Source organism: Mus caroli, unplaced genomic scaffold (genome assembly GCF_978045245.1).
Source record: "Mus caroli unplaced genomic scaffold, Mus_caroli_1 scaffold_9, whole genome shotgun sequence".
In the NCBI taxonomy this organism is placed as follows: domain Eukaryota; kingdom Metazoa; phylum Chordata; class Mammalia; order Rodentia; family Muridae; genus Mus; species Mus caroli.
In genome coordinates this window covers 35,225,932-35,253,872 of record NW_028227264.1, presented here as the reverse complement: position 1 = coordinate 35,253,872, position 27,941 = coordinate 35,225,932, and the positions used below count along the sequence as shown (strand labels likewise).

The window sequence follows — 27,941 nt, the reverse complement described above, 5'->3', positions numbered from 1 at the left end:
TCCAAGTACAATTTTTTAATAAAGATAATTACAAAAGATGGAAAAATCAGCTCAGAAAGGCCAATTGTTTCTTTAATAGATCTGGCTTTTGACATAATAACACATCAATTTAAATACAATCACATAAAGCATGGTGGGAAAAAAAATTTGCTTCATAATTAGAAAAACTCACAATAAAACTTGCCAAGAAAAACAAAAACAAGCCATTTTGAAAATAAATACAGTCCATGCCAAAACAGTATAAAATGAAGCCAATGTCCTCAAACAGGGAAGGTTTCTTATCCCAGAATCGTCTCACTTTTTGAGGTTCCTAAAGTTGGAGAGTCAAACTCAAGGGTTGCTGAGTTGTTCTGACTTGGCTCTGTTGAAAGAGGATCATGAAATATTAAAACAGTCTTGGTTTAAGAGCACTGACCTGGCTACTTGCAAAGTCTTATAGATTCACACCAAGTAATTCACTGTTTTTTTTTTTTTTTTTCTGAGCAATAAAAGCCTTAATCTTTCCAGTTGTTTTACAACTGAGCATTCAAAGTTATCCTTCAAAATTAGCACACAACTGTGTGTGACCAAGCACACGTGCTTGCTTCTAACACAGAATCTCATTCTTCAGCCCAGAGTGACAATTTAAAATTCACTATGTAGCTTAGTGTGGATTTAAATTCATGGCACTCCTCTGACCTCAGCCTCCCCAGTGGACTGAGATTATAGACTCAAGCCTCTTCACTGGTGTGGATAGCCCTGGGGCTAATTATATTTGATGTTACTTCTTTCTCTAGTGACGGGCTGCAAAGGAGGAGTGAGTCAGCACTCAGGTAAACCTGCTTCCCACCTTAATTTGTAAAATAAAGGAGAGCTGATGATTGGGCAGATAAAGGGAAGGTGGAAGTAAAGGTGGGGAGAGAGAGGAGAAAATAGGGGAAGTCGAGGATGCAGAGGAGGAGGAAGAAGAAAAGTGGAGCAGAAGCACATGGCCTGGAGAAACTGCAAGTTCTAAGGGCTCTCATAGTTGTTGAAGATGGTAGTGTAGTGGTAGATCTGCCCATTCTAGGTGCACAGCATGTATTCTCATTAATTGAGTTGTGTTTTCATTGCCAGGGCATATTTGGGTTGGAGATTTACCGCCAACACTTCACCTACCCAGCCATACATGCATTCCGATAACAAAATTCTCAAATAGGCTTTCACTTAACCTAATGTTTTTTCCTTAAACTACCCTGTCTCCTAATACCAAAGTATTCTAAGCACAGGAATATGAGTGTACTGGCTAGTTTTGTGTCATCTTGACACAGCTGGAGTTATCAGAGAAAAAGGAGCTTCAGTTGGGGAAATGCCTCCATGAGATCCAACTGTAAGGCATTTTCTCAATTAGTGATCAAGGGGGAAAGGCCGCCTTTGGGTGGGACCATTTCTGGGCTGGTAATCTTGGTTCTATAAGAGAACAGGCTGAGCAAGCCAGGGGAGGCAAGCCAGTAAAGAACATCCCTCCATGGCCTCTGCATCAGCTCCTGCTCCCTGACCTGTTTGAGTTCCAGTCCTGACTTCTTTCAGTGATGAACAGCAATGTGGAAATGTAAGCTGAATAAACCCTTTCCTCCCTAACTGCTTCATGGTCATGATGTTTGTGCAGGAATGGAAACCCTGACTAAGACAATGAGCATCATGAAAAACACGATTGCATACATAAAAGTTACCGGTCAAATAGCCTAGGACACATTACCCACACGCAGACCTGCACTCATTGTATGTTCTCAGGCTGTGCCAGTATTTCTCAAGTATGCATGCCCCCGCCCAATCCTCAAGACATGCATGATCTCTACACAGAGACACAAGCATCACTCACCCTTTGGTGTCTGCTTTCTCACCACTATTGTCCTTGGATTTGTCTTCTTCCTTAACATCTAAAGACAGAAGAAAAATATTACTATCTATTTTGAAATATAAGACACATACAATATATACACACACATATATGTATATATATATATATATATAGTGTATATAATAAATGTTAAAAACAAAACCATAATTGAGCTTCTTGCCTTTAGGATCACATCCTTCTTACAGTGCAGGCACAGTTCTCTAGAATGTGGGTCCCAAAGAATGAACAAACTCTCAGGTATCTTCCAGAGAAAACTGTAAAAGGACTGAGGCAAGGAAGCAGGGGTAAGACAGGAGGAGCTGAAGAGAACTGTCTGCACTGTGAGAAGGACGTGATCCTAAAGGCAAGAAGCTCAATTATGGTTTTTGGTTTTAACATTTATTTACTCAGAGTGTGTGTGTATGTTTGGACACGCACACCATGACTTCCATAGGGAGGTCAAAAGACAGCTTGTAGAAGTCAGTTGTCTTCCTCCAACATCCAGATCATATGTAATCAGACTTGGCAGCAAGCACCTTTACCTTGCTGGCCCACAATAAATAAATCCCATTGTTCTGACCTTAAATTTTTAATCACTACTAAACTGAACTTAACTTAAATACAGTAATTAAAGTAACTGTCCCAGATTAGCCAGAGTGTTTTCTCTGTGTAAATTCGTTCTGAAGCAATGGCCTAATGGAGAAGTGCAGCGACACCAGCACGCTTGGGCAGTGCAGACACAGCAGGGCACTGCTGCCACCTCTCATACAAATCTACATGCCGACAATGGAGAGTTCACATTTTAGTGTCTTGGATAATTCTGGCTAAATTTTTACTCAGTGCCAAAGAGGGGGTGGTGGTGGGCCTTATTTTAGGTTTTGACCCCTAGATTATTGTGGTATTTTGTCTAAAATAGTAAGAGTCAATTTACTTTATCACTTTCTATTTGGAAAAAAAGAAAAAAGAAAATGCAGAAGATATTTTAAAATAAAAAGAAACTGAGTTAGATGTGGTGGCACATTTCTATAATCCCAGCACCCAGGCATCTGAGAAAGGACAATGGTGTGAATCCAAAGCCAACCCAGTAAGTAGCCGGAGCAGCCATGTCTATATAGTGAGACCTAGTGAAGCCAGGCAGCCTCACTTGACTAGTAGGTCAACTAAAACTTGCAGCATTATCATGTTTAAAGAGGCTAGTACCCATTCCTTACCCCTGCATAGTTCAGCATAGCAATGAGAAACATAAGAGTTCTAATGAGGTGCTGTAATGGCATGCTAAACAAACACTCTGAATAAAATACAGTAAGACACCAGAAACTGACCCTTCCTATCTTTCCTCAGTTTTATTTTCTTCAGTTCCTAAAGAGTCTTCACGCTTAAAGTAACTTTTCAAAGGACTATGTAGCTTAACTTTTGCTACATGAAGTCAGCTTTAACCAGTTATAAATTATTTAGAATTTTAGCCAGGTGTACTGGCATGCCTTCAATCCCAGTATATAAGAGGACAAGGCAGAAGACCACTAGTCTAAGTCCATCTAAGCTACAGTAAATGTTCTGAGGCCCAACATCTGTAACTACTGTCATCCCCTTAACCCCATTCCATGACATGTAACATTTACTACTATGTTATTAAAAGGAGAGATTTCTATACCACAAAGGAAATTTGAGCACACACTGTAAAACCTTTAAGTCAGCTCTGAAGCACTAAGCAGTGAGTGTGAGAGGTAACTACCACTTACACCAGGAAAAGTTACCTGCCCAAAGCACCCACCTGACCCTGTGTCACTGCAGGATCTCTAAGAGACACAGTGCAACTCTTAAGTAGGGAAAGTGAAATGGTCACCAAAACATACACTGACCTGTCTTCTTGTCCTCTGTCTCCTTCTTGTCTTCTTCAATTCTAGCCTTCTTTGCTCCCTTCTTATGATCAGCAACATTCCTACGACCTCCTTCACCTTCATCCTCAGAATCTGAAAACTCTTCATCGCAAGCTATCCGTTTGTCTGATGCTCGAACTGATACACAAAAGATTTATAAATTTGATAATAGCCACAGGTTCTACAATCATTGCATAGATAGACAGATAGATAGATATATCAAGTGCCTACTTTCTGGACACAGCCATGTCTGTGTAGTCACACAAAATGAAACTGGTGATATTAATTCAGGCTTTGAGACATCAGGAAGCTAAATCTATATGTAATTAAAATGGAGAGAAGGAAAATCACAATATGTGCTGTGAACCACGCCCTGTGTACCTTCAATTTTAAGTCTTATTTTGATACATAAGAAAAATGCAAAAAGACAATGCAAGGGATTTCTTACTGGAAATTCTTTTGTCCGGGTCTTCTCCATCCTCATCTCCACTGTCTTCATGAACAGCATCCTCTGGAATAGCTTGCATTTGAACACCAGGTGCATGTGGTAACATACGTAGATTTTCAAATAAACGCTGTCTAAATGACACAATTTATTAGATAAAATCCACTGTATGTAAAGTTCCTGTTATACACAGGAGGAACTAAACAAGAACCAGATTTCATTTACCTAACCACTGAATGGAACACTATCTATGCATCAGATCACAGCATATATTAACTGACTGAACCCACAGCACACAAGTATGTACCATTTCACCTCTATTTGACAATGAGGTAACAACTGTACTTATCAATATCATACTAGTCTATGGGAGAGAGGATACAGCCTGTTCCGATCAATGTTTCTACATTCTGTAGACATAAAGCATTTGATCTAATAAAAATGTTTCTATTTACAAAGGTTACATATTTGTATTAATATAAGAGATTAAAAAACAGGAATAGCCTTAAGGTTAGGAAGTATCTGATTTATATGCTAAAACAACTTCCTTTAGTTGACCTTCTATAGCCTCCTGAAATTTCATTAAGCCGAAGTGATTTCTTACTTTATCTTTTCCATATATTCTGGAGTGTTCTGGTTTGTCATGTTTGAAGGACTAATATGCAGTTTGAAGTCTGGTCCAAAATACTCAAAGTAATCATTATATGGCAACTCTATTAAAAACAATGAAAAAACAAGTTACACATTAAAAGCTTAGCTTCCGTATAAACTCAGAAACATAATCCAGATCCAGATAAAAGAACTACTCCCAAAGGAAAGCTTGAAAGTGCACAATGCTCTCACAGATTTGCAATCTAACCATTCATCCATCAGAAGAGATCACACATTTCAGGGGTGTGGCAGTAGACTCTCCCATTCATCCATTTGTACATAGCAGATGTTTTTCTAGATACTGCAACCTGAACACCTACCATTGGGAATTTCACAATCAAGGGCAACTGCAGTCTCATATGTCCAACATCGAGCAACATTCCGGATTGTGTAGCCTCCTCCACCGAGCATCAGCAATGGCAAGTTAAAAGTTTTCACAACTTCTACACATTTAGCATGACCTTAGACAAAGAAGATTTGGGTAACAATGAAATGTATTCTCTAGCAATTTAAAATAGGACCTTAAAAAGGATAAATACAAACAATTTTACTCAACCAAAAAAATGTCTAGACAGCCAGGCAGAGTGGCACATACCAGTAATCCCATATCTTGGGGAGGCTAAGGTAGAGAATTGGGAGGCCAGTCTAGACTATCCAGCATGACTACATGGCAGGCCACCTCAACACAAGGTGAGGCGAGGGGCAGGGAGGAACAATGACAGGGGATAATGACGGGGTGGGGGTGGGGCCATGTATCCAACAAATAACTTGTACTAAGTGTTAAAATACGCACACATGTAGTTTACTCCCATAGAAGATGTTCATGAGAGATCACATAAGGGAGAGAAACAATATACAAATGCTAAATTTTTTTTCTCCCACACAAGACATGTGTGGCTTAATTACGGAAAGCAATACCAAAAAGTTTGACCACAGAGTATCTTTATTGCTGGTATTACGGATAATTTTCTTTTTTTTTTTTTTTTTTTTTAAAGATTTATTTATTTATTATATGTAAGTACACTGTAGCTGTCTTCAGACACACCAGAAGAGGGCGCCAGGTCTTGTTGTGGATGGTTGTGAGCCACCATGTGGTTGCTGGGATTTGAACTCTGGACCTTTGGAGGAGCAGTCGGGTGCTCTTACACACTGAGCCATCTCACCAGCCCGGATAATTTTCTTAATTTACTTAAGATTATAAACCTCCGCCTTTAATCCCAGCACTCGGGAGGCAGGCAGGTGGATTTCTGAGTTCGAGGCCAACCTGGTCTACAAAGTGAGTTCCAGGACAGCCAGAGCTACAGAGAAATCCTGTCTTAAAAAACCAAAAAAAAAAAGGATTACAAACCTCACATAGGAACAAGTTACAAGTTTCCAGTAACTTCTGGTGCCATTCAGGCACATAATTCAACCATTAAAGAAAGAAAGTCCTTCAATGATGACAGCAGAGATTCATGGATTTTAGCCTTATTCAAAAAAAAAAATTTTTTTTTTAAAACAAAATCATTTCCTTTTGCTTTCACCTGGTATTGAGATGCTGGCTGCTCTAAGCATAAAAGTCATTGAATCTTTGGGTCTGGTTAATTTCAGTGTGTGATTTTATTTTTGTTGTTTGTTTTTGTAACTTTTTCTGTAACAAAGCTTAAAATATTTGGAAAAAAATTAAATGGCACAAAAGAAAAAAAATCCTCAATTACCTAATGAGAGTTTATAGTGTCTTCTCTGTTTTCTTCATGTACATTATCAACCAGGCATCTTCTACCACAACAGTGTCTCTTGGACATTTTTAAGGACAGAAGTTAACTTTAGAGTGCAAGGAGAGAGCCCAGACAAGACAGGCACTCGACCACCCAACAGCAGGCAAAATTACTACAACGGGGCTTTATACAACGAAGGCTACAGCCCGTAAGAGGAAGCATGGAAAAGAGCACCACAAGAAGAAATAATTAAGGAGGCAAGGTGGACAGCAGCTGACTTCTTGGCTTCACTAGGCCTGAGACAATGTAGTTGAAGCCAGTCTCAGAAGTGTATTCTAAGTCTGAAAATGGAATTGAAAATTCACAAATGAACTTGTACCTGTTGAAACACAATGCAGATGTACTATAAAGAGTCAAATGCAGTTTATAATGAAAGCTACTACTTTTAAATACAAGCATTATAAACTTTCAGTTACAAAAGCGAACACTATCAGTATATAGCTCCTAGAAAGAAAGGAACTAACTGGTGGCTGATGACTTCCGGGTAAGTCTTATCTGCTCTGAAACACTAGGTATCTACGAACATTTTATGGTCCTCATGAAGTGCAGTTAACTGAATGCTGACGTACAGGAGAGTGAGCAACTAACTTTGTATGACCCAACTCGATACGAAGGAGAGTACCAGAGCATGCCACAGTGCTGAGGCTGGTCTGCAGAGTCCAATCATGAGAAGTTCTTAACATCTATATTTAATTATCTTAAAAGTTCTGTAAGAGAACTCAAAGCAAGATGTTATTTACTACCTCAAAGTTCACACAGAAAGTCTAAAGTAAAACATGCAATGTGCATGCTAAGTCATTTCTAATCCAAACATTAACTTTATTAAAAAGATTTATTTTATTTATCTTTTTCTTTATGAGACAAGGTTTTACTATAAAGCCTTAGCTGGCCTGGCCCTGGCCAGGCTCCATCTGTCTCTGCTGTTCTAATGCTGGATCTAAAAGCATGTGCTGCCACATGCAACTTTGATTCATTCTTAAACCCTCGAAGTTCATCCCATAACAGCAATGGACTTTGGCTCTTCGTAAGGACTTGAGAATTACAGCACCACCTTACACATTTACACTTGGACTTCTTTCCTCATGAAGACACTTATGTGCTCCAGCACCAAGTTAGGTACTGACTAAGCGACACGGTGCACACTGATCAGGAGACATAATAAAGCAGAGGCAGAGAGCTCTCTGTCCCATTAGACGCACGCACGGGCTCACGAAGTCCAACACGAGGAGCTCAGTGACAGCACCTGAGATAGCTGAGCAGAATTCATTACAAATTCATAGTTTGGTAATAAGGAATATGGAAACTAAGCAAACAAAAAATCCAGAAAAAAAAGTGAGTCTTGTCAGTAGAGAAGACTGCTAAGCTAAAAACTACCGCTCCTGAGCACTAACCACAGCGAGCGAAGTTCTTAAGAGTTGAGTAAGGAAGAGAGTAACCATGATAGAATAAAGTGTGCCAAGCTAAATCCTCATTCTCTGTAACAGCACTGAATCGGACAACAAGGTACAGGTCTTCTGAAAAAAAACTGATCAAAAACTGCTGCCACTGGCATGGCAACAAACTACTCATAAATAAATGTATAAATATAAATATGATAACATGTAAGACTTGTTAATTAACTAGTCAGCCACATAACAAAAACAAACAAACAACAACAACAACAACAACAAATAAACAAAAAAATTAAAAATCCACTAAAAATTCAAGTATAGAGTTTGGCATCAAGTTGGCAAGCAAAAGGTAACATTGAGAAATTAAAAATATGTTTTTAAACATGTATGGTGCATACCACATGCATGCAAATCAGAAGAGAGTGCTAGATTTTGAGCCAACATGTAGGAGCTGGGATCCAACCCAAGTCTTCTACAAAAGGAACACCTGTTCTTACCCATCTCTCCAGCCCTCAGCAATGAAAGCTTTTATGGGAAGTTCTTGGGGAGGAGAAACACCACGCCAGCGGGAACATGAACTGCTTACCTTTGACAGTTAGATTGAAACAACCGAGTCTGTCCCCAGACAGGGAGTCTGCGCCACACTGCAGCACCACAGCGCTAGGCTGGTACATCTCCATCACTTTTGAGATGATCTAGCCACAGAATAAGACACATTAGTATCTAAGGATATTTACAACTCCCATTTTATTTCTGAAAGCAGTACTTACAGGCTTAAAAATTTGTCCATATGATTCATCATCTATACCATCTCTCATGGGAAAATTGACAGCATAGTATTTTCCCTTTCCAGCACCAATATCCTAAAACACAAAAGTAGATCTTAGGAGACTATTTCCTAACAAAAAGACTGACATATTTTAAAATTATTAAAAGACCAAGTAACACACAATTCTGAAAAAATTAAATGTTTTCTTCATTTACATTTCAAATGCTATCCCCTTTCCGAGTTTCCTTTCCAAAAATTCCCTATATCCTCCCCTCTACCCCTCTGCTTCCCAACCCACCCACTCCCACTTCCTGCTTCCTGTCACTGGCGTTCCCCTGTACTGGGGCATATAATCTTTGCAAGACCAAGGGCCTCTCCTCCCAGTGATGTCCGCCTAAGCCTTCTTCTGCTACATATGCAGCTAGAGACACGAGCTCTGGGGATACTGGTTAGTTCATATTGTTGTTCCACCTATAGGGTTGCAGACCCCTTCAGCTCCTTGGGTGCTTTCTCTAGCTCCTCCATTGGGGGCCCTGTGTTCCATCCTATAGATGACTATGAGCATCCACTTCTGTATTTGCCAGGCACTGGCATAGCCTCACAGGAGACAGCTATATCAGGGTCCTGTAAGCAAAATCTTGTTGGTATATGTAATAATGTCTGGGTTTGGTGGTTGTTTATGGAATGGATCCCCAGGTGGGGCAGTCTCTGGATGGTCATGCCTTCAGTCTTTGCTCTGAATTTTGTCTCTTAAACTCTTTCCGTGGGTATTTTGTTCCCCCTTCTAAGAAGGAACGAAGTGTCCACACTTTGGTCTTCCTTCTTCTTTCATGAGTTTTGTAAATTGTGTCTTGGGTATTCTAAGTTGTAGAAGTACTTTTTAAGCTCTGAGGTAGTTTTAGATAACACACAAGCACTGTAGTTTGGGCTGGTGAAGTAACTGGGCAGATAAAGCCCAACAAGTAAGATCCCCTCTGTTTGATCCCCAGGATCCACCCATGGCAGGAGGACTCCTGAACATGTAACATGGCACACATGTGCTCCTTCCCACCACACAAAATAAACTAAAAAGTTCTTACAAACTTCAGTCTGATGAGGCATGAAACAATTTTACAAGATGTAAAAGTAGAGCCCACTTATTCCACCATTCTCAAAGTGAGGAGCCCTGTGACCCAGACCCATAGGTAGGGAGGGATCTTCAGAGCTTCTACATCTACTACACCACTCTGGGGCAACATGGAGTCCTGTGAACACAACCCCAGGTAGGGACCCCAAAATCAGTCTTCAACACCACCTAATAAGACACCCTGGGACTCTATGCTTGTGATCTCAGATAAAGACCCTGCCTGACCTCTCCCAACCTACCACAAGACAGTGTGATAATCTGTACCCCACACCTATAGAACACTGTCCATTCCCATTGTGACCCCACCCCTGCTACCCAAGACAACCTATGCAACCTGGAGAGGACAGCAAACTTTTAAGGATCAGCACGTATATCTAACTGAGTTGAGACCACTTCTGATCCCTCGTTTCTACATATTCAAAGTAACACAACTGAACAACAAGCAGCATTCAGTGGGTCCACATGTGACAAATCCTAACAGTAAGCAATGATCCCAACAACTGCTCAACTAAGGTGAGGCCACATCTCCGGAAACAAACAAAATAACCGTACACACCAGATGCCTAGGTCCCATCAGAAATATACAAACAAAATGAATAAGACACCATGGCTCCTCCAGAAATTAGCAACCTCCTATGCTCATCTTATATTTATTCTGACAGAATTCGGTCTTACCCTCAAGTCTCCTGTTCCAGGAAAGTATTCTCCATATTTATGGAATGAGACGGTCATCACTCGATCTGTTGTATAAAAAGCTTCCTCAACACCATCACCATGGTGGATGTCTATGTCAATATATAAGACTCTCTGATGATACCTGAAAGGAAAGCACAAGCCAGAATTTGGAAGCAGGTTCTTCATCTTACAGCGAATGCTCACCCTTCTTACCCCAGTCTCAGCATCTAGACCCAGAACGTCACGTCTCCTCTGGCTACCAAGACAATCTGGTGCTCTCTGAGATCTACCCTTGCCTTTACACTTTAAAAATGGGTATACGTTATCTCTGTATTCACAACTAAAGATTATGCCAATTGCTACATTACAGAATTTCAGAATCGTTGGGCTTAGTGACATACACCTTTAATCACAGTCATCAGGAGGTACAGGCAGGTGGATCTCTTGAGTTTGAGGTCAGCCTGGTCTACAGAGAAAATTCTAGGAGACCCATGGCTACATAGAGAAACCCTATCTCAAACAAACAAACAAAACACAACTCAACATGGGAGGAAGGGAGGGCCTGGAGATGGCTCAACAGTTGGCAGTACTGGCTGCTCTTCCAGAGGTCCCAGGTTCAGTCCCCAGCAACCACATAGCAGGCTCATAATTATCTGTAACTCCAGTTCCAGGTTATCCAACACCTTACACAGACATATGTGTAAACAAAACACAAATGACATAAAATGAAAATAAATCAATTCAAAAATTTCAGCATTATAAAACAATCTACAGGCAACTGTAACCAACATAGTGTTGTTATTATTTTTATTCTTCCAACAGCTTTGAAGTGAGCATAACTATAGGTTGTTTCCTTTTCCCTGTGGTTATTTTGATAGCTGCTCATCCAGGCTAATCTCAAACCTACCTGCCTCTGGCATCATACAGGTGTGTGCCACCCCCCACTCCCCAGTTTCCAATGGTCCAAGAATAAAACAAAACTCAGAGTATTTTATAACATGACAGCTCTGAGACAGTCCAATGTCCATATCCATAAACACCTTTTATAGCAAGATGAGCACATTTATTTATTTACACATCATCTACAGCATACGTAAGACCTCATGACTGTGACAGATCACAAGTGCCTTCTTCATTCTCTGATGCTTTGTACACTACCAGTCACAGCAACAACTCAAATGAACTTCTGTAGTCACTCACCATAGAATGACATCAGTTCCATACCTATGTCACAGTGCAAATAGAAAAAAACCTGTATTTAAAAAAAGCTACTGGTGTTGGAAAGTTGGACTAGTAGTTAGGAGCACTGTCTGCCTTCTAGAGAATAAAGGTTAAATTCCCAGCACCCACATGGTGACTCACAACCGTCTCTTACACCAGTTCCTGGGGATCTACTGGCCTCTTCTGTCTTCCATGGGCACTGCACACATGTGGTGTATAGACACACATGCAGGCAAAACACCAATACATACAAAATGAAATTTAAATTCACCATTTAAGGTAGTAAATGATTATCTTGTCACTGTGGCTGACTTACAACATTTTGTTTATTATTTAAAGATGCTGTAACTGTGCTCATACAACGTAGGCTGGCATGATCAAACGCAGGCATTTATATTCTCAAGGCACAGAAAAGCAACACTAAGAAAATCTAAAATAGTGCAAACAGCGAGCAGGCTTCATCATAGCAGAACTTCTTCACAAAGTTAAAAATCAAACATGATCAAATGCCCAATGTGTTTAGATGATCAAAGAGAGCTGCTTACCAAACCAATCAAATCATGTTCAGATTTACCAGGTGAAGAAATGTACAGAACTGAGCTTACTCAAGACTAAGCTATGAAAGAAAAAGCAACAGATCTCTAGAACTGAAGCCAGTGGAATAAGCTTCAAGTCAATGAAGGTGATTTCAGGTCTCTGTCAGTTTGGGGGAGTCAGATATGTTACCCTGACAGCACTTAGCTACTGTTTATTTAAGGTCAGTAAGTTAACTCTTGGGATGTATGTGTGGAGCAAGAGCATCACTCTCAAAGCCTACAGAACACAACTGCAGTCAAAGCTGAAATACAACTCACTACAGCATTACAGCTAACAGTGGAAAATAAGCTAGTTTCACAAGTGTCCACATTCCTAAGGACCTTCACACTTCTGAAGGATAACTTCTAAAACCCCTTCAGCAGTTGGGCATCACTGTGTGTCTATTATCTATGTGTTCTGTGTGTCTGTGTAGAGGACAGAACCTGACTGGATGAGAGAAATGGGGTCAGCCACGCTACTAAATGGCTAGACAAACTTCTTATAACACAAGTTTCAAAGTCTTGTCTTCAAGTTACTTTAGTGTTCACATTTCTGGAGCTCTAGCAGCCATTTTATCAGCTTAGACGACTGCAAACCTAAAAGAGCAGAGACCATTTACCGGCAGTCTCAGGCACGGCACTGTCTGCCTTCTCGCTCTCCCACTGTAGTGGTCTATTTCTCACACTTCTGCAGGGGCTCACAAGAAGCCCTGGAAGACTCAGCATTAATCTATTGTCATTTATTTGATAGTCTTTAAAATCATTTTTTTCTTTCAATTAAGAGATCTGATCACAGGGAAAATTCAGTTTGAATTAACTTACTTTAGTAATTCGAGGATGGCAAGCACAATATCATTAACGTAGCAGAACCCTGATGCTTCTGACTTCTTGGCATGATGTAGTCCTCCAGCCCAATTGACAGCCATATCAGTTTGTTGCCGGTTTAATTTCACAGCCCCAGCTAAGGAGGAGATACACGTTATGTTATTTATAAGATACTTCGAATTTAAAAAAATCAGATTACACAAAATACATATAAGGGAAGCCCTATTAAATATGCCATGTGTAAGCAGAAAAGGTTTTGACATTCAAAAGCAAAGGACTATAATTTCAGAGCCTAAGCTTTCCTCAGATAACCATTTCCCTACAGTTTACCCGACTAAATCACAGTGCACATGCAAAGTCTTAGTAAAAATGGCCGAAGAAAAAAAAGAGAAAAAGGTCTCTGAGTAAAAAGACACAAACTTAAAAACTGTGTTCAAGTAATAATTGTTAAACACTGGCATTTTAAAGACAATTATACTTGCTACTTTGAACCTGAAATGCCTTCTAAGAACCCCAGGGAACATTTAGTCACCAGTATGGCACCACCGGAAGGGGAGGGGCTGTCTAAGAGCCAAGATCTGATTTTAGTTTACTGGAGATCTGGTCTTGCTTGAAAGGGATACTGGAATCCTCTTTTCTCCATTCAGCAGCCATGAGGTAAGCTGGCCTTCTCCCAAATGCACATACCATAATGTGCTATCACAGTCCCCAAGGACAGGGCCAGTTAAGCTCCCAAACTGTGAACCAAGATAAACGATTCTTTTAAAAGTCACCGCAGGTTTTGTTACATTAACAGAAGAGTGAATAGCAGTATCATGATCATCCAAGCCTCTAATCCCAATGAGTGAGAGGCTACGGGGGAGGAGTTCCACAATATCAAGGTCAGCCTGGGCTCCACAGTGAACAGCAAGACAGCCTAGGTACTCATTAAGTTGGAATGATAGCACATGTCTGTAAGCAAGCATTTGGGAGGTAGCCACAGAGGTGGCTGAGACGGAGGCCCACCTGGGTGATACAGCAAAGTCAAGCCAACACAACCTTACTACCATTACAACTTCTGCTTTAGACAAAACCTACAGACACTCTAACCCCTTCAGATCCTCTTGAGGCTGACTGACTCAGGATACTCACCAACTGAACCACCAGTGGAGAGCTGACAAAACTCAAAGAGTCCATCAAACACCGGACAATCTTCTCCGACGTTAACTGTGGAAGGTGAACTTCATTAAAGTCAACCTATTATCAAGTCATTGACGGCTTTTTCTTACAAACTATTAAAAATATTTGTTTCAGGCAATCATAGGTAATAATATATATTTCATGGTAGCAATGTGAAATTTGTAATTTTAAAATATTACCTATGAATTTTAAAATTCACTGGGAGCAGTACTTTAAGGTAGGTAGTATTATAAAAGTTATAATTTTATAATATGATGCTTATTTTATACAAGATAATTAATTGTTATCTATGGAATACCATTACCTAATCTTATTAGGAAATTTGTGAAGTAACTCTACCCAACCACCACCATCACCAACAAAATAAATCAAAAGCCTATATGAAAGGAAAATAGGCACAGATCTAGTTTTCTCTTTAAATATGAGAGTGAGTTAAAGATTAAGTGGCTGCAACTCCTTTCTACCTCATCTTACTGACCCTCACACAGTGTCCCTGACAGTGCCGAAACGTATTTTAGTGAGCATCAAAATATTAAGTTACTTTGTTTTTTTCTGTGGCTAAAACTGACTTCAGAAGCTGCCATGAATGAATCAGTTTCATGGAACATAAGACAGATGACATGTCACTTGGTCATGACATGGTTGGCTCCCTGTGTTGAGAGGAATAAACACAACAGAAGTGTGTGTGGCCCATCCCTAGTCATTCTTCACATCTCAAATCACATGTTAGCAAGAGGGCAGGGGTTTTATAGATCTATAAATTACAGATACTATAAAAAAAAGTTTTAGTTTTTTGTGCTCAAATAGAATTTAATATAAACCAGCATTATAATGGTTTAAACAAATCCTGTCATTTACCCAAGGGCTACCCATTACTGTGTAAATCCCAAATAAAAAAACCAAAAAACAATAGATATAATGGCATCCGTCCTATTACAGTCTTGAGTCAACCAAATGGGATAACATACGGTAGGGAAATATGATGTTCAGTGAACTTGAGAACTCCTTATCATCATTACTGAATTAAATCCACCTCTCACTGAGGAAATGGGCTCCAGTATTAAGCTTCAAAAGACAGCACCCCACATGTTTCGGGATACTTGGCAATATTTCTTTAATACAATTGACTACCAGTGTCTAATAACAATACACTTTCACCTATAATCGAAAACATGTAGAAGCATAAAAAAAAACACTAAGAAGCCAACAAAAGGCAACGTCTTTACATTACAGAACAAGGTGACTGGAGTATACAGAAGGTGAAATGGAGGATTGTTAATGCGAGAGAGAACTCTGTGAGTTTGAGGCCAGCCTGATCTGCATGAGCAAAGCTCCAGGACAGCTGGTTACAAAGTCAGACCCTGTCTCCAAAAAATTATTAAAAAAAAAAAAAAAAAGAAAGAAATATATTTTTCTCTTGTAACTCTGTGATCTCCCTACCAATCCCAAACTTATCATGGGTGCAAAATAAAAAGTAAAAGAACAAACTTAAATAGGTTTGTTTTCTAAAGTAACATTAATATTGGTTCAATGACCTTCTGAATTAATAATTATATTAATATTTTAAATTATGAGGAAAAAAAATACCTATTGAGGCAACTCTGACCAGAAACTTTAAAAAGATTCATTTACATTCACCACTAGTAAAATAATTATTTATAACGTACATCTCTGCATCTGCTTACTGTACTCAGACATGTTATCTGGTCTTATTGATCGTAGAAACTTGATATACTCATCGCTGTGGTATTTAGTCATTTCTTCAGCAGTGGCTTTATGAGGCCTCTGAAAAGAAAAACACCAGGATGTTGGAAGTATCAGTTGTTAAATGAGAATTATCAAATGATATGTGTAAGTTTCCACGATTAGTCTCTCTAAATGAACCAGATCCACCTGAGTAGCAAGTTACAATGCTAATCCAAAGGCGTACATTTGTCTCCCAGGCAGCAGGCAGCCGGCAGTCCCTCTCCAAGTGATGCTGCTCCTGTTTGTTCAGACTCTTTCCCATCACAGCCTCGCTGCTCTCTACCCACTGACTTTCATCAAAGGTTTCTAAGAACATCAGCTTGAGAACTTCCTTAGCCTTCATTTATTCTAATTTTTGTTCTGAAGAGCTCAGTTTCATTTACCACAGACTTCTTCCACGAGTCTTCCCATTTCTCTAAAAATCTGTATCTTAAAGAAATGCTTCCTATAACACTGTCTAGCCCTCTTCTCCTGGAGTAGTTAGTTAAGCCTTATCCTACCTTGCACTTTTTATGTATGCTCCTGCCCATGTTTTGAAGACTTTTTAGGTGGCTGTGTATCTTACACCATTTTTTACTTACCTTGCTATCATTGGCAACATTTCATATGTTAACCAAATAAATATTTATGATTAATTTTCTACCAAACTCTTGCAATAATTCAGGTCAATTCTCTTTTATTTCTTTTAAAAATTACACTGTGGTTACTTATTATTAGAGGTGTGTCCTTTTGCCCATGGGGAATTAGAAAACAACTTGGGGGAATTAGGTCTCTCCTTCTACTGCGAGAATTCTGGGGAAGGTAAACAGGCCATCCAGTTGGTGGCAAGCACCTCTACCTATTAAGTCATCTCACCAACCCCAGGACAATTGTTTCTAGCAGCACAGGCAACATAACAGTATTGTCACAAAAATATTTGGTGTTTGAAATGATCAGAGGGAAGAGACGACCACTCCAATTCCTTAAGCTTTCTCTGAGGAACACAACAACAAGACCGTCTGTATTCGTTCAGATCTTTTCATCTACTACATGCATCTCCTACAGCAGCCTAAGAAGAGCTTTCAAATACCAGTTTAAAAACACAGTGCCAACTAGTACTTACATATATTTCCATTTTTCGGTATAAACCATAATTTAGCAGCAAGTTATGAGTCATCCGGATTCTATGAGGCTTCATGGGATGACCCTGGCCATAATAATAATTTCCAATATCACCTAAAAGAGAAAAGATGCTTATTAAATACTACCACTGGCATGTGTCCAACATCAAAGACATTTATATTTAAACAAGAGTTGTTTTTGTAACATTCAAATTACATTAGAAATCTAATATATTATGCAGATTTTATACACACCTAGGGTTCACATTCTTTGTGGAGAGAGAAAGTTTTTCTGACTTTTGGTTTTCCAATTTCCCTGGTTTGGTTCCTTAAGGTGAAATCTATTTTTAGTGGATTGTTGTTGTTGTTGTTCATTTTGTAAATTTAGATACATAAGATGTATTCTTGAAGTATGGAGTAGGATCTAATTTGTCAGCTAGTAGTGCTTCTTGGATAACTTATTGGAATCCTGAAGAAATTCCTTACAGTCGAGCTGGTATTATGGAAGGGCTTAAATGTTCAGTGTCGACAAGTGGGAGATTCACAGCATTTTTCAGGGTAATAAGGACACTCTTGTTCTCATTTCTCAGGACTACACAGTAGTAGCCTGTGCATTAAAACATCTTAGATGCTGTGGTGGTTTGAATATGCTTGGCCCATGGGAAGTGGCACTATTAGGAGGTGGGGCCTTGTTAAAGAAAGTGTGTCACTATGGAGGTGGGCTTTGAGGCCTCCTATGCTCAGGCTCTACCTGGTGTGGAAAAGGCCTTCCTCCTGGCTGCCTGTGAAGGAGTCTCCTGCTGCTGCCTTTGAATAAGGAAGTAGAACCCTCTTTCAGCACTATGTACTCCTGCATGCTGCCATGCTTCCCACCATGATAATGAGCTAAACCTCTGAAACTAAGCTAGCCCCAAGTAAATGTTTGCATTTGTAAGAGTTGCCTAGGTCATGGTGTCTGTTCACAGCAGTAAAACCCAAACTAAGACAGATGCCAATGTGTTAAAACAACACACAGTATAATGTCAAAATCTGATTTTCAACCACAAAATACTTTTAGACAATAAAAAAGCTTGTCAACAAGCTTAGAAAACTTATGTATTACTTTTTCTAAGGCGAGGGACACTATCTACTTTTATGTGCCTGCCAGCTTGCCTATATGTACATAGGCAGCCTGCATAGACACCTGGTGCCTGTGGTGGTCACGATGCCCTGGAAATGGAGTTACAGATGGCTACATGCTAGGAACACAACCCTGGGTCCTTAGTAGGAGCTGCCAGTGCTTTTAACTGCTGAGTAATTTCTCCTGTCCTATAAGGAATAATTTTACAATGGCCTTATCAAGCAAGAAATGAGAAATTACTATTAATATTATAGTTTAAAATCAAATATTCATAATTTGTTAGGACAGCTGACCTGACTTTAACAGCCTGCAGATCTGACTGTTTCAGCACAGGTTTATACAACAAAAGACAGCCCCCAAACCTCATATATCTGCCCTTATAAGGACAAAGCTTAAACAGGGTATGGTAGTGCACACCTTTAATCTAACACCGAGGGAAACAGAAGCAGAGGAGTCTCTGTGAGATCAAGGCAAGCCTTATCTACCTGCAAACAGGACTCCAGGCTGGCCAGACAACACAGCAAGACCAGCTCTCAAAAACAAACATCCCCATTTCAAACTCTCCTCTCATAACACCTTTTCACTTGTACAGGAGCAATCAAAAATCCAGAAAGTTTCATACTATCTATCTATTTGACAATAATCCAGAAAACATTTGCTTTTTTTTCCCCCTTGAGACAAAATTCTAGCTATGTATTCCAGGCAGGCATTGAATTCATGATCCTACTGAGAGACCACTGGCTTTTGCCACCAGACCCAGCTGAACATTCAGGTTTATAAAACCTGTCTTCAAATAGTACGAATCTGTTGGTATAGTACCTCTGATTTATTTAGTTCAATTTTTTTAATGATTTACAAATTCAAGAGCACTCAGAATGCTAACTAGTTTTCAAAGGTAAATGAAAACTTCAGAACCAGAAAACAATACATCTTGTTGACCTAAGTAGAAATTTTCTTTATTATATTATTATTTAACTTTAAATTTAAATATATTTTGATCCTATTTTCCCCTCTCCAATCCTTCCAGATGTTCTCCCTATGCAGCCAACTTTAAGTTGTAGTGTTTGAGAAGTAACAGCAAGAACATTTACCTAGTAGTCAGCACCAGCTTTTTTTTCTCAACTCTACGATGTGCCACAACTTTATAACTGCCGAGAGACATGTTAAATAATGTAGCCAAAATTATACAACTAGCAGATAGGAGCTACATTCAGATTTAGGAAGAAGAGACCACAGGCAGTAAATATTCTTTTGCATTGTCACTGGCAGAACAATGGCAGGGTCACAACAAAGTAACAGCAGGACAATGGCTAATGAGGAAAGAATATAGTATAAATGCTTTTGCTCAGCATCGTCTTTGCTCATTTAACAAATATGAACAAAATTAATTCCTTATCTAATTTATGAAGGGAGTTACCTTGTAACTATGAGACTCCTAACTTTATATTAATATATACAGCTTTCAACAAACTTGTGTCATAATTTTGAGGCCTTATTCTCAGTAAGAATATTCATTTAGCCTAAAAGACACATATTCACGAGGGCAGCTGAGCCACAATATGATGAATTTTTCAGAATCCCTCCAAAGGCTTGAGATATACAGTGGTGGAACATTTCTCTAGCATGTACAGGCTTTTGGTTTAATTCCTCTGCACAAAAGGGGAGCGATGGGAATGCAAAGGGGAAGAAGGAAGGGGAAGGAAAGGAATTGTAAGGGGAATGAAGTGGGGCTTCTAACTAGGGAGGAAGACAAATACAGGACAAGGAACGAGGAAGGTAGAGTAACAGTGAGGATGTCTCAAGGATCAAGCGCAATCATGCCATTGCCCTACTGTACCAATAATACACATAAGTCTATGTATAAATAGAATAGACACATGCTCCCTCCAGGAGCCATTATCCACAAAAACAAAATAAAACAAAACAAAACTAGGCAGCTGTCTTTGGAGTTGCTGGTCAGGACTGTCCAAGAGACTCCCAAAATCTTATACGCTATTGCCCTTGGTTGCCCCCTAGAGGTAACTACATATCGCTGAAAACATCATGCACTTGAGATGCAGGGCCCACGAGGCCCCTGAGCTGGACAGAACTGAGAGCCTGATCCTTCCAGAGGAGGAAAGCAACCAATAGTCCCACCCAGTTATGACACCTGTGAACCACAGTAGGAACCACCATGGCAGCGTAAATGTGGAGTAGCGGCACATAGACCTTTACAGTAACCAACAGCTTTCTAATTAGATTTAAGATCCATTCAGCAAGAGGGAAATCATGCCTAGTACTGGAGACCTAGCCAACTCAAAACTACTGAAGTCATCAATCTTTGAATAAAATATGCAATTGCTACTTTACAAAACCAGCACCATCCCGATCTATATTCTACATATTTGTCCTTGTAAACACCGGAGAGTGTAGTCCTCACCCCTATAAAGGAAAAGTTCTCCTTGTAGCAGAGACCATTACAGAAAAGCACAATTGAAGCCCAGCACCAAGTGACACATCTACAATACAACCCGTGCACCTTAGGGTCAGAGGGCATTGGGGAAGAGGGAGAAGGGTTTAAAGAGCTTGAAGAACAAGGAGTTTACTGTAAGACTGTCGGTGAGACATGTCAGAAGCAACATCCACAAAGTCTCACCAACATGACTGGCTAAACATGACCTGAACAAAGTCATCAACAGACACATTAGTGAAGGTCAGAAGGCCTCAAGCCTAGGCAAAGAACTACAGACAACTAAGGAATGAAGATAGGACAGAGAATCTTCTCCAGGTAATGACCAACCCATTGGTTATCCAATAACAAATAGCCAGCTCTAAAAACATACAGTAACACTATATACACTGAACAGGTTGTATTTATGTACTTAGGAGTATTTATATGTATCAACAGTTAAAGAAATCCGAGGGTGTGGATTTGAAAGAGCAGGTGGAAGGCTACACAGGAGGGGTTGGAGGGAGTAAAGGAAGAAAATGGTGTGATCATATTATAATTTCAAAACAAACAAGAACCATTTTTGTGGGCAAGGCACCTTTAAAACCATCACTCTAGCAGCAGAGGGTAGGTGATTCTGGGAGGAGGAGAGGGAAGAATAATAATTTCTAATGTTTCCTGTTCACTATTAGTTTTATATATGGCTATTTTGAAGTCATCTATTTCTTACTAAAAACCTTCTGCCTTTTTCTTTTTTAAGAAAATGTTTTCCGAACTGATCCTTTTTAAATTTTATTTAATGCACATGGTTATTTTGCCATACAGACGACTGTGTCTGGTGGCCATGGAGGGCAGGAGACAGCATCAGATCCCCTGTGGCTGTAGGGAATGACCCCTGTGAAGAGCCCTGTGGGTGCTGGGAATCCAACCGAGGTCCTCTGAAAGAGCAGCCAGGGTTTTAAACTACTAAGCCATCCAGCCCTGTTGTTAAAACGCTTAATCGCAATCTGGAGTTTCTACCCTGGCTTTGACCATTGAGTTCCCAGATAGAAGACACACACAACCTTTATATTTACAATAGGCTTTAAACAGCATAGGAGCTGGGCAGATATCTACCCTGTATGCTATTAGAATCTATCTTCCTATTGATACCCCTGAGTTACTACTGATTATATTTCATCTGAGCTCCTCCTAACACCAATTGGCCAGCCCTCAGAGTCATGTTTTCACGGCTCAAATCCATGGCAGTTTCTCCTTCATCCTTCATCTTTTTCCCTTTTGGTTCTATTCTGAACCCAAGCCCAGGAATCCTAAGCCCCACATACATCTCTTCTGCTCAGCTATTGGCTGTAGGCATCTTTATTTACCAGTCAGAAATAACTTGAAGGCAAGGTCACATACTGTTACTCAGGTCCGTGTGCAGACCCCAGATCTTGGGGCCTGCACTTAGTACTGCAATACACAGCCAAGATCAAACCTCAGCACTGCTCCTCTTCTTTTCTTAATTTCATGTACCTATAGTCTCTGTCAGTTACATAATTTGGGCATTTAAAATGTGATCCCATTTTTTGTTCAAATACGTAAATATAGTTTTACCAATTAAGATTATCCAGAAAAGTTTGACTCAAGATAAAAATGTATAATGTACTAAAACTGGGTCAACATTCTATAATCAAAGGTATTTCTGAAGCAAAAATGTGTAATTATCACAGTTAGTGGAATAAAGACAATAAATTGTAATTGCATTAATTTCAGGATAAGCTTTTGAATCTGAGTGAACAAAATTTCAGATCATTGTAAATTTCAGGACTGTGAAATGTACTTTCACACTGTACATAGAGAAGCTGCCAAAAGTAGGGGAGAGGGGTTGAGGGAGGGAAAAAAAATTAAGAATAAAAAGACTACTGTGCAATTTCTGTCTGCCACACAACATTAGTTCTGTAAAGGTTTTAACACCATTAGACCCTCCTCCTTGAAACATTGTGGAGTCTGGATCTCCACGACTCTGTTCTCCTGCATTGTGTTCCTTCTCTAAGCCGACTTCCTCCAAACCTTTTAATTCTTAGCTTTTCTTCACTTTCCTCAAAAGTCAAGAGCTTGTCACTGGTCAAGCAGTACACCAAGAGTGACGGCTTCATCCTATGCCTTCTCAGGAACAATTCCCGGAGTCTGTGCCTCTCCATACCATCACCTTCAACAAACACCTCAGTATTTACCACTTACCAGTTAAGAAATACTACTCCCTGGGTTCCAGGTAATTTTTGGAAGTATTTTCATTTGATCTAAATAAAGATCTCAAATACATAATAGCCAACATAGAGCCCTTGATTCCATGCCATCTCAATGGACAGTATGTTGTCCATCTCATGCCCAGTCCAGAAATCACCACTCCCAGCCCTAACCCCTCGTCCAAGCCACCAACAAGTAGTTTTGATGTATCTTTCTTGGTTTATAAACCACTCTCAAATGCACCCAATTCTATCTAAAGACAACCATTTCCTTTCACCTTTGCACTTTCCTCTAGCCTACATTCTACTCCTCACCAATTCTCTTAGACACCAGCCTCCACTTTAAAAGCTCCAAGACACTCCCTCTAAGAGTCAAAATCTCTTTCAACCAAGCTTGCTGTGCCTGGCCCCTTGGGGCTCAGCCCAGCATCCCTATCTCTGGGTTGCCCTTCTTTTGGGTATGACACCTTCCAAGGACTTGGCCTTCGTTGTTTCACAGGGAGCACTGTTTTAAGACTGATGCATATGCTTCCTAGGATGCTTGTTTTATTACTCCATTAAAAAGAGGGTTTCCTCTTTTACTGTTACAAACACCCACTTCCTTCTTAAGTAACCTTTGTCTATATGGGACACAGCAGGGACTTAAACAATCTTATGTTTCTGAACCCCAGACTGACTTCATGTACAAGCATAAACCATGAAACCAGAGTGAGACCGACTAACCAACATGGTGAGAGTAGAACTTCCATGTAATGGTGTTAGGGTGATGTTTCTGTACACTGTGTGAAGATGTGTCTCTATCCTTCCCCAACTGCCTAAGGCACCTCCTGACAGATTAAAATAAAAAGCCTATGGCTTACAGCAAAAGGCAGGATAGTAAGGTGGGACATCTGGAAGAGAGAGGAACTCAAGAGAGAATTAGGCGTGGGGTATTCCCTATTCAGAGGAAGTTGGTTGTAGGAAACTGAGAAGTATAAATGAGATAATTGAGTGATGAGCTGGTTGGGAGCAGGCCTAGTTTAAGGCCTAGGCGTTCATTACTAAACAGAAATAAATCTCGGTGTCATTATCCAGAGCAATGGCGGCCTTAGAAAAGCCCAAACCGTTAATGACTTCACATTTCATTTTGCTAATGTAAGAAATTTTGCTTTTGTTCACCAACTCCACGTGTTCTAAGAATTTGCTAACATTTAATTTTGCTAAGAAAAAAACCCAATTATTAATACATTTTTTTAGGGACTGAAGAACAAAACTCTGCAAAAGAAAAATAAAATCTTTGTATTCTAGGTACGAATCTTTCTTAGACATTAAAACAGAAACCTATGTGGGGAAAGAAAACCCATGTGGAGAATACGAAGTGTTCACCTGTTTTCATCTATAAGCGGCAGAAGCCTAACCATCCTCCTGCCTGTAACTATATAACACTTAGTGGGAACAGACAGGCTGGAGTAGGCTAAGAGCATTTATTGCTCTTCCAGAAGACCCAAATTTGGTTTCCAGCATCTACGTGGTAGCTCACAACCACTCCTAAACATCAAGGGCACCAGGCTTACACAAGAAACACATACATTTTAAATAAAAGAAAAATAAACCTGACAACCGATGGCCACTCTGTAGTAGTACTCTTGTATCTGTTAAAGTTAGGAGTACACTGGGAAATATGATTACGGTACTTGTTATAGTCTATATTTGTGTTGCCACGTGCTTTTCTCTGGACTATGTTTCCAAACATTTTGATTCCGATTATCTCTATCAGAGAAAATAAACAAAGCATAAAGCAATTGGTGTTTAATTATATAAATTATGCATACATTCAATTCTGTTATACACTATACACTAGACGGCACTACATGATTGGCCCCAAGCTTCACTCTAAACCAGGCAAAGTTTATATTTCTAGATAAAGTATTAAAAGCCTGAGCCTTGCAATTAGAGCTAAATATGGCCCCATCTGCTCAATTACACTTAGAGAAAAAAGGGAAAAAAGTCAGAAAGGAACTCAGTGTAGACACATAAACAGCTTTATATCATTTGCCGATCTTTGTCTTTTAGTATAATAAGAGATTAGCCAACATTCTGAAATGTGTTTCTGGGAGCTGTGATGACCAGTCAGTACTCACAGTCCACTAAGAACTCTGATTTCCCTTCTGAGGTTCAGGGATAGTTCATACGCTCCTATCTGAAAGTCACAGATCAGTGGCGCACACACGGAGAAAACCACATTCAATCTTCAGAAGTATTCTTCACTAAGCACAGAGTTAGCAGGAAAGCACTCACAGGAGTTGTCAAGAGGCTCTCTGGGGGCCTATTGCCCCGTTAACCTCCTCCTTTCCTGATCTCTTCCCCTACCAACCAAGTTAAAAGCACTAACTTAAGACTAGTATACTATTCGAACCCTAATCCTACTGGCCCGGTTCTCCACCAACCCAACCCTGCATGCGTCTGAAAGTCATGCGCTTTCTTGGTACGGAAGTCATTTTACTTGCTCCTCTTGTTTAGAATTTAATAAAGACAATTAAAGATTGCTGCTACCTTTATAAACTAACAAGAAGAGGGTTTCTGTAATCAAATCAGACGTGTAGGGAATTCTCTATAGAGAATTCTCTGTAGTCTAGCATGCTATGACATGTTAATTAGCTTAACCATGACACCAATTTATGTATCTTCAATTTTTGTTAGCTTCCCCCAAATGCAAATATTCAGATTGAAAATAAGTTAAGTACATTCTAAAAACAAGTCAAGTAAGAACCACCGATAGATAACCCAGCAGATTTCCACCATCAATTATACAGTTGGTCACTCACAACTAGGTAAAGCAGCTGCATGGGCATAAGTCTAAAATCACATGACTTAAAAATACCTCCCTCCACACCTCATTTCCATGACCAATGTCCATCCCACTCCTCAGCAAAGGCTCATCCCTACGCATGAAGCCAGGAAGGAGCTGTTCAAGACAGAGAGTCCTCTCTGGTTCTCCATCAGGCCTGGTGAAAGTTAATGTGACTTAGAGTTCATCACTGATGACAGAAGCTGACAGCTGAAGAGACTGAGCTGTTCCCCAACAGTTCAACCTTTCCCCTGACTCTAACAAGAGCAAGCCTTTACTTTAGAAAGGCTGTAATTTCCAATGGATCAGAGAATGCAGGTCAGGGCTTTGCTATGACCCCAATGTCATAATGTAACTCATGTTTAAACCGACATGCTCTCCCATCTCTGCTCTCCTTGATGGTGTAACTTCAAATAAACATGCAATACAGTTTGAGTCCTCTCAAACTTTCAATTAAGCCAGGCCATAGTGGCACATATCTTTAATCCCAGGATTTGGGAGGCAGAGGCAGGTGGATCTCTATGAGTTAGAGCCAGCCTGGTCTACACAGTGAGTTTCAGGACAGCCAGGTCAACTTAGAGCCTGTCTCAAAAAACAAAACAGCCTTTTCCATTTTGGCCTAGCTTTCTGTAAGGTTTTTTGATTTTCCAGCCAATGACAGGTGGCTATTTTATTTAAAGCTTGTATTAAAAGATTCTGTCAAACCAAGAAAATGCACGACTATTTTAACAAGTTTAAGTGAGTTTCATTCAGCCTAGTTCTCTAATCTACCTCTGCAAACACTATGACTTCAATACAACTACAGAAAACGCTCCCAATTTCATATTGCTTTGTAGAGATCAAGCGTTCAGTCAATGAGCTTCGCTAGTTCTGTCAAATTTCCTTATTACTTCTCTCAATAGTTATCTATTAATAATGTCTTGGGTGAAATCTGTATAGGCAGGGCACCATTCCATTTGGTGTAACTGAACCCAGAGACTATTACTGCTCATACTCCAAATTAGAAAATCCTTACAGTCACCTTGTACCGTTCACTGCATTGTGAATATTTAGTCCACTTCTCAAAGTTTCCTGCAGCAAGGTCTCCACCACAGTAGAACAGAGTTCCTAAGCAAGATGCCGGTGTTCTTTCCTAGCCCCCCCCCAGCCCCCCCAGAGCAGGGTATTATAGCAGATCGAACAAAGAGCAACAAAGAAGGGGGAGGTAATAACCTCCCATTGAGACATGCCAGGACCCATCAAACAAGAACAACTGCACGCTTCCTCTCTCCTACCACTTCCCAACAGACCTACCTACTTCCAACTCAAAACCCCTTAATTGCCACCGAGGAAGTGCAGCCCTTCCATTTGAACCCTGAGAAAGTGGAGCTCGAAGAACACGACGAACAAAGGCGAGGGATGTAGTCCACGCAAAACACCAGCGAGACAGCGCCGCTCTGCGAACTTGGCCGCCGGCCAGCAGTAACTCCTCCGCAGCCCCACCCGGGTGCCGGGGTCCCGGGTGAGGCTGGAAGCGCAGCGCGGACAGATCGGGGGCGAGAAGGGGGGACCGGGAGAGCGGGGGAGGGGACAGGGACGTGGGGCGGAGCTCCAGGCCGCCAGCTTTGTGCAGTCAGGCCCAGGGTGCCGACTGGGGTTCCTCGGGAGACCGGTCCGAGGCAGTGCACCCCAAACCTGAGTGTGCCCGAGAGGAGGACCCGAGAGGAGCGAAGGCGGGCGTCCCCGAGACGCCACCGCTGGGTTGGCCGTGTTGGTGTCCCCGCGGGCTGCCACCCCCGACACCCCGCTGCGCCCTCCCCGCATCCCGGCTGCAGGCTCCTTGGCCGCTCACCATCATAGTAGTAGCACACTTTCTTCTTGCCGCCTCCTTGACTGTACGCCATGGGCTCAGGCCGCCGCCTCCCGGCTGCGGCTCCTCCTCCGGCTGCTCCCGCCCGCCGCGGCCCGGCGGCCAGACAAGAAGGCTGACAGGGACGGGCGGTGCGGCAGCCCTCGGAGCAAGGGCAGCCCGGAGCGGGACGGCGGCGGGTGCCGGGAGGGCCGTAGCGCGCAGAGCGGGATAGGCAGCGGCGCCGACGCGCGACACTCGGCAGGGGTAGGCCTCCGGGCGGCGGGGCTGCGAGGCGGGAGCGACCACTGCGGC

The 27,941-nt window shown here is 40.8% G+C and overlaps 1 protein-coding gene across 1 annotated transcript; it reads right to left on the bottom strand.

The window, feature by feature from the left end:
- On the bottom strand, positions 1–27,941 carry Hdac2 (histone deacetylase 2). The gene is made up of 14 exons (XM_021173594.3): positions 27,630–27,941; positions 17,198–17,310; positions 16,017–16,134; positions 14,302–14,376; positions 13,168–13,306; positions 10,550–10,691; positions 8,750–8,842; positions 8,566–8,674; positions 5,152–5,292; positions 4,785–4,893; positions 4,184–4,314; positions 3,718–3,873; positions 1,841–1,898; positions 1–361 (listed from the first exon to the last, which is right to left on the bottom strand). The coding sequence occupies exons 1-14, from the start codon at positions 27,679–27,681 to the stop codon at positions 331–333; spliced, it is 1,467 nt and encodes a 488-aa protein (XP_021029253.1). The 5' UTR covers positions 27,682–27,941; the 3' UTR covers positions 1–330.

Bases quoted from the DNA above. Each gene is read 5' to 3' on its own strand.
- Hdac2 (XM_021173594.3), bottom strand. From the start codon at position 27,681: ATGGCGTACAGTCAAGGAGGCGGCAAGAAGAAAGTGTGCTACTACTAT. The intron at 8,675-8,749 runs GTAAGTACTGCT...TTCTGTGGCTAG, and splicing joins ATGGACAAATTTTTAAGCCT to ATCATCTCAAAAGTGATGGA. The intron at 3,874-4,183 runs GTAAGAAATCCC...TTTGTGTATCAG, and splicing joins CCCGGACAAAAGAATTTCCA to TTCGAGCATCAGACAAACGG.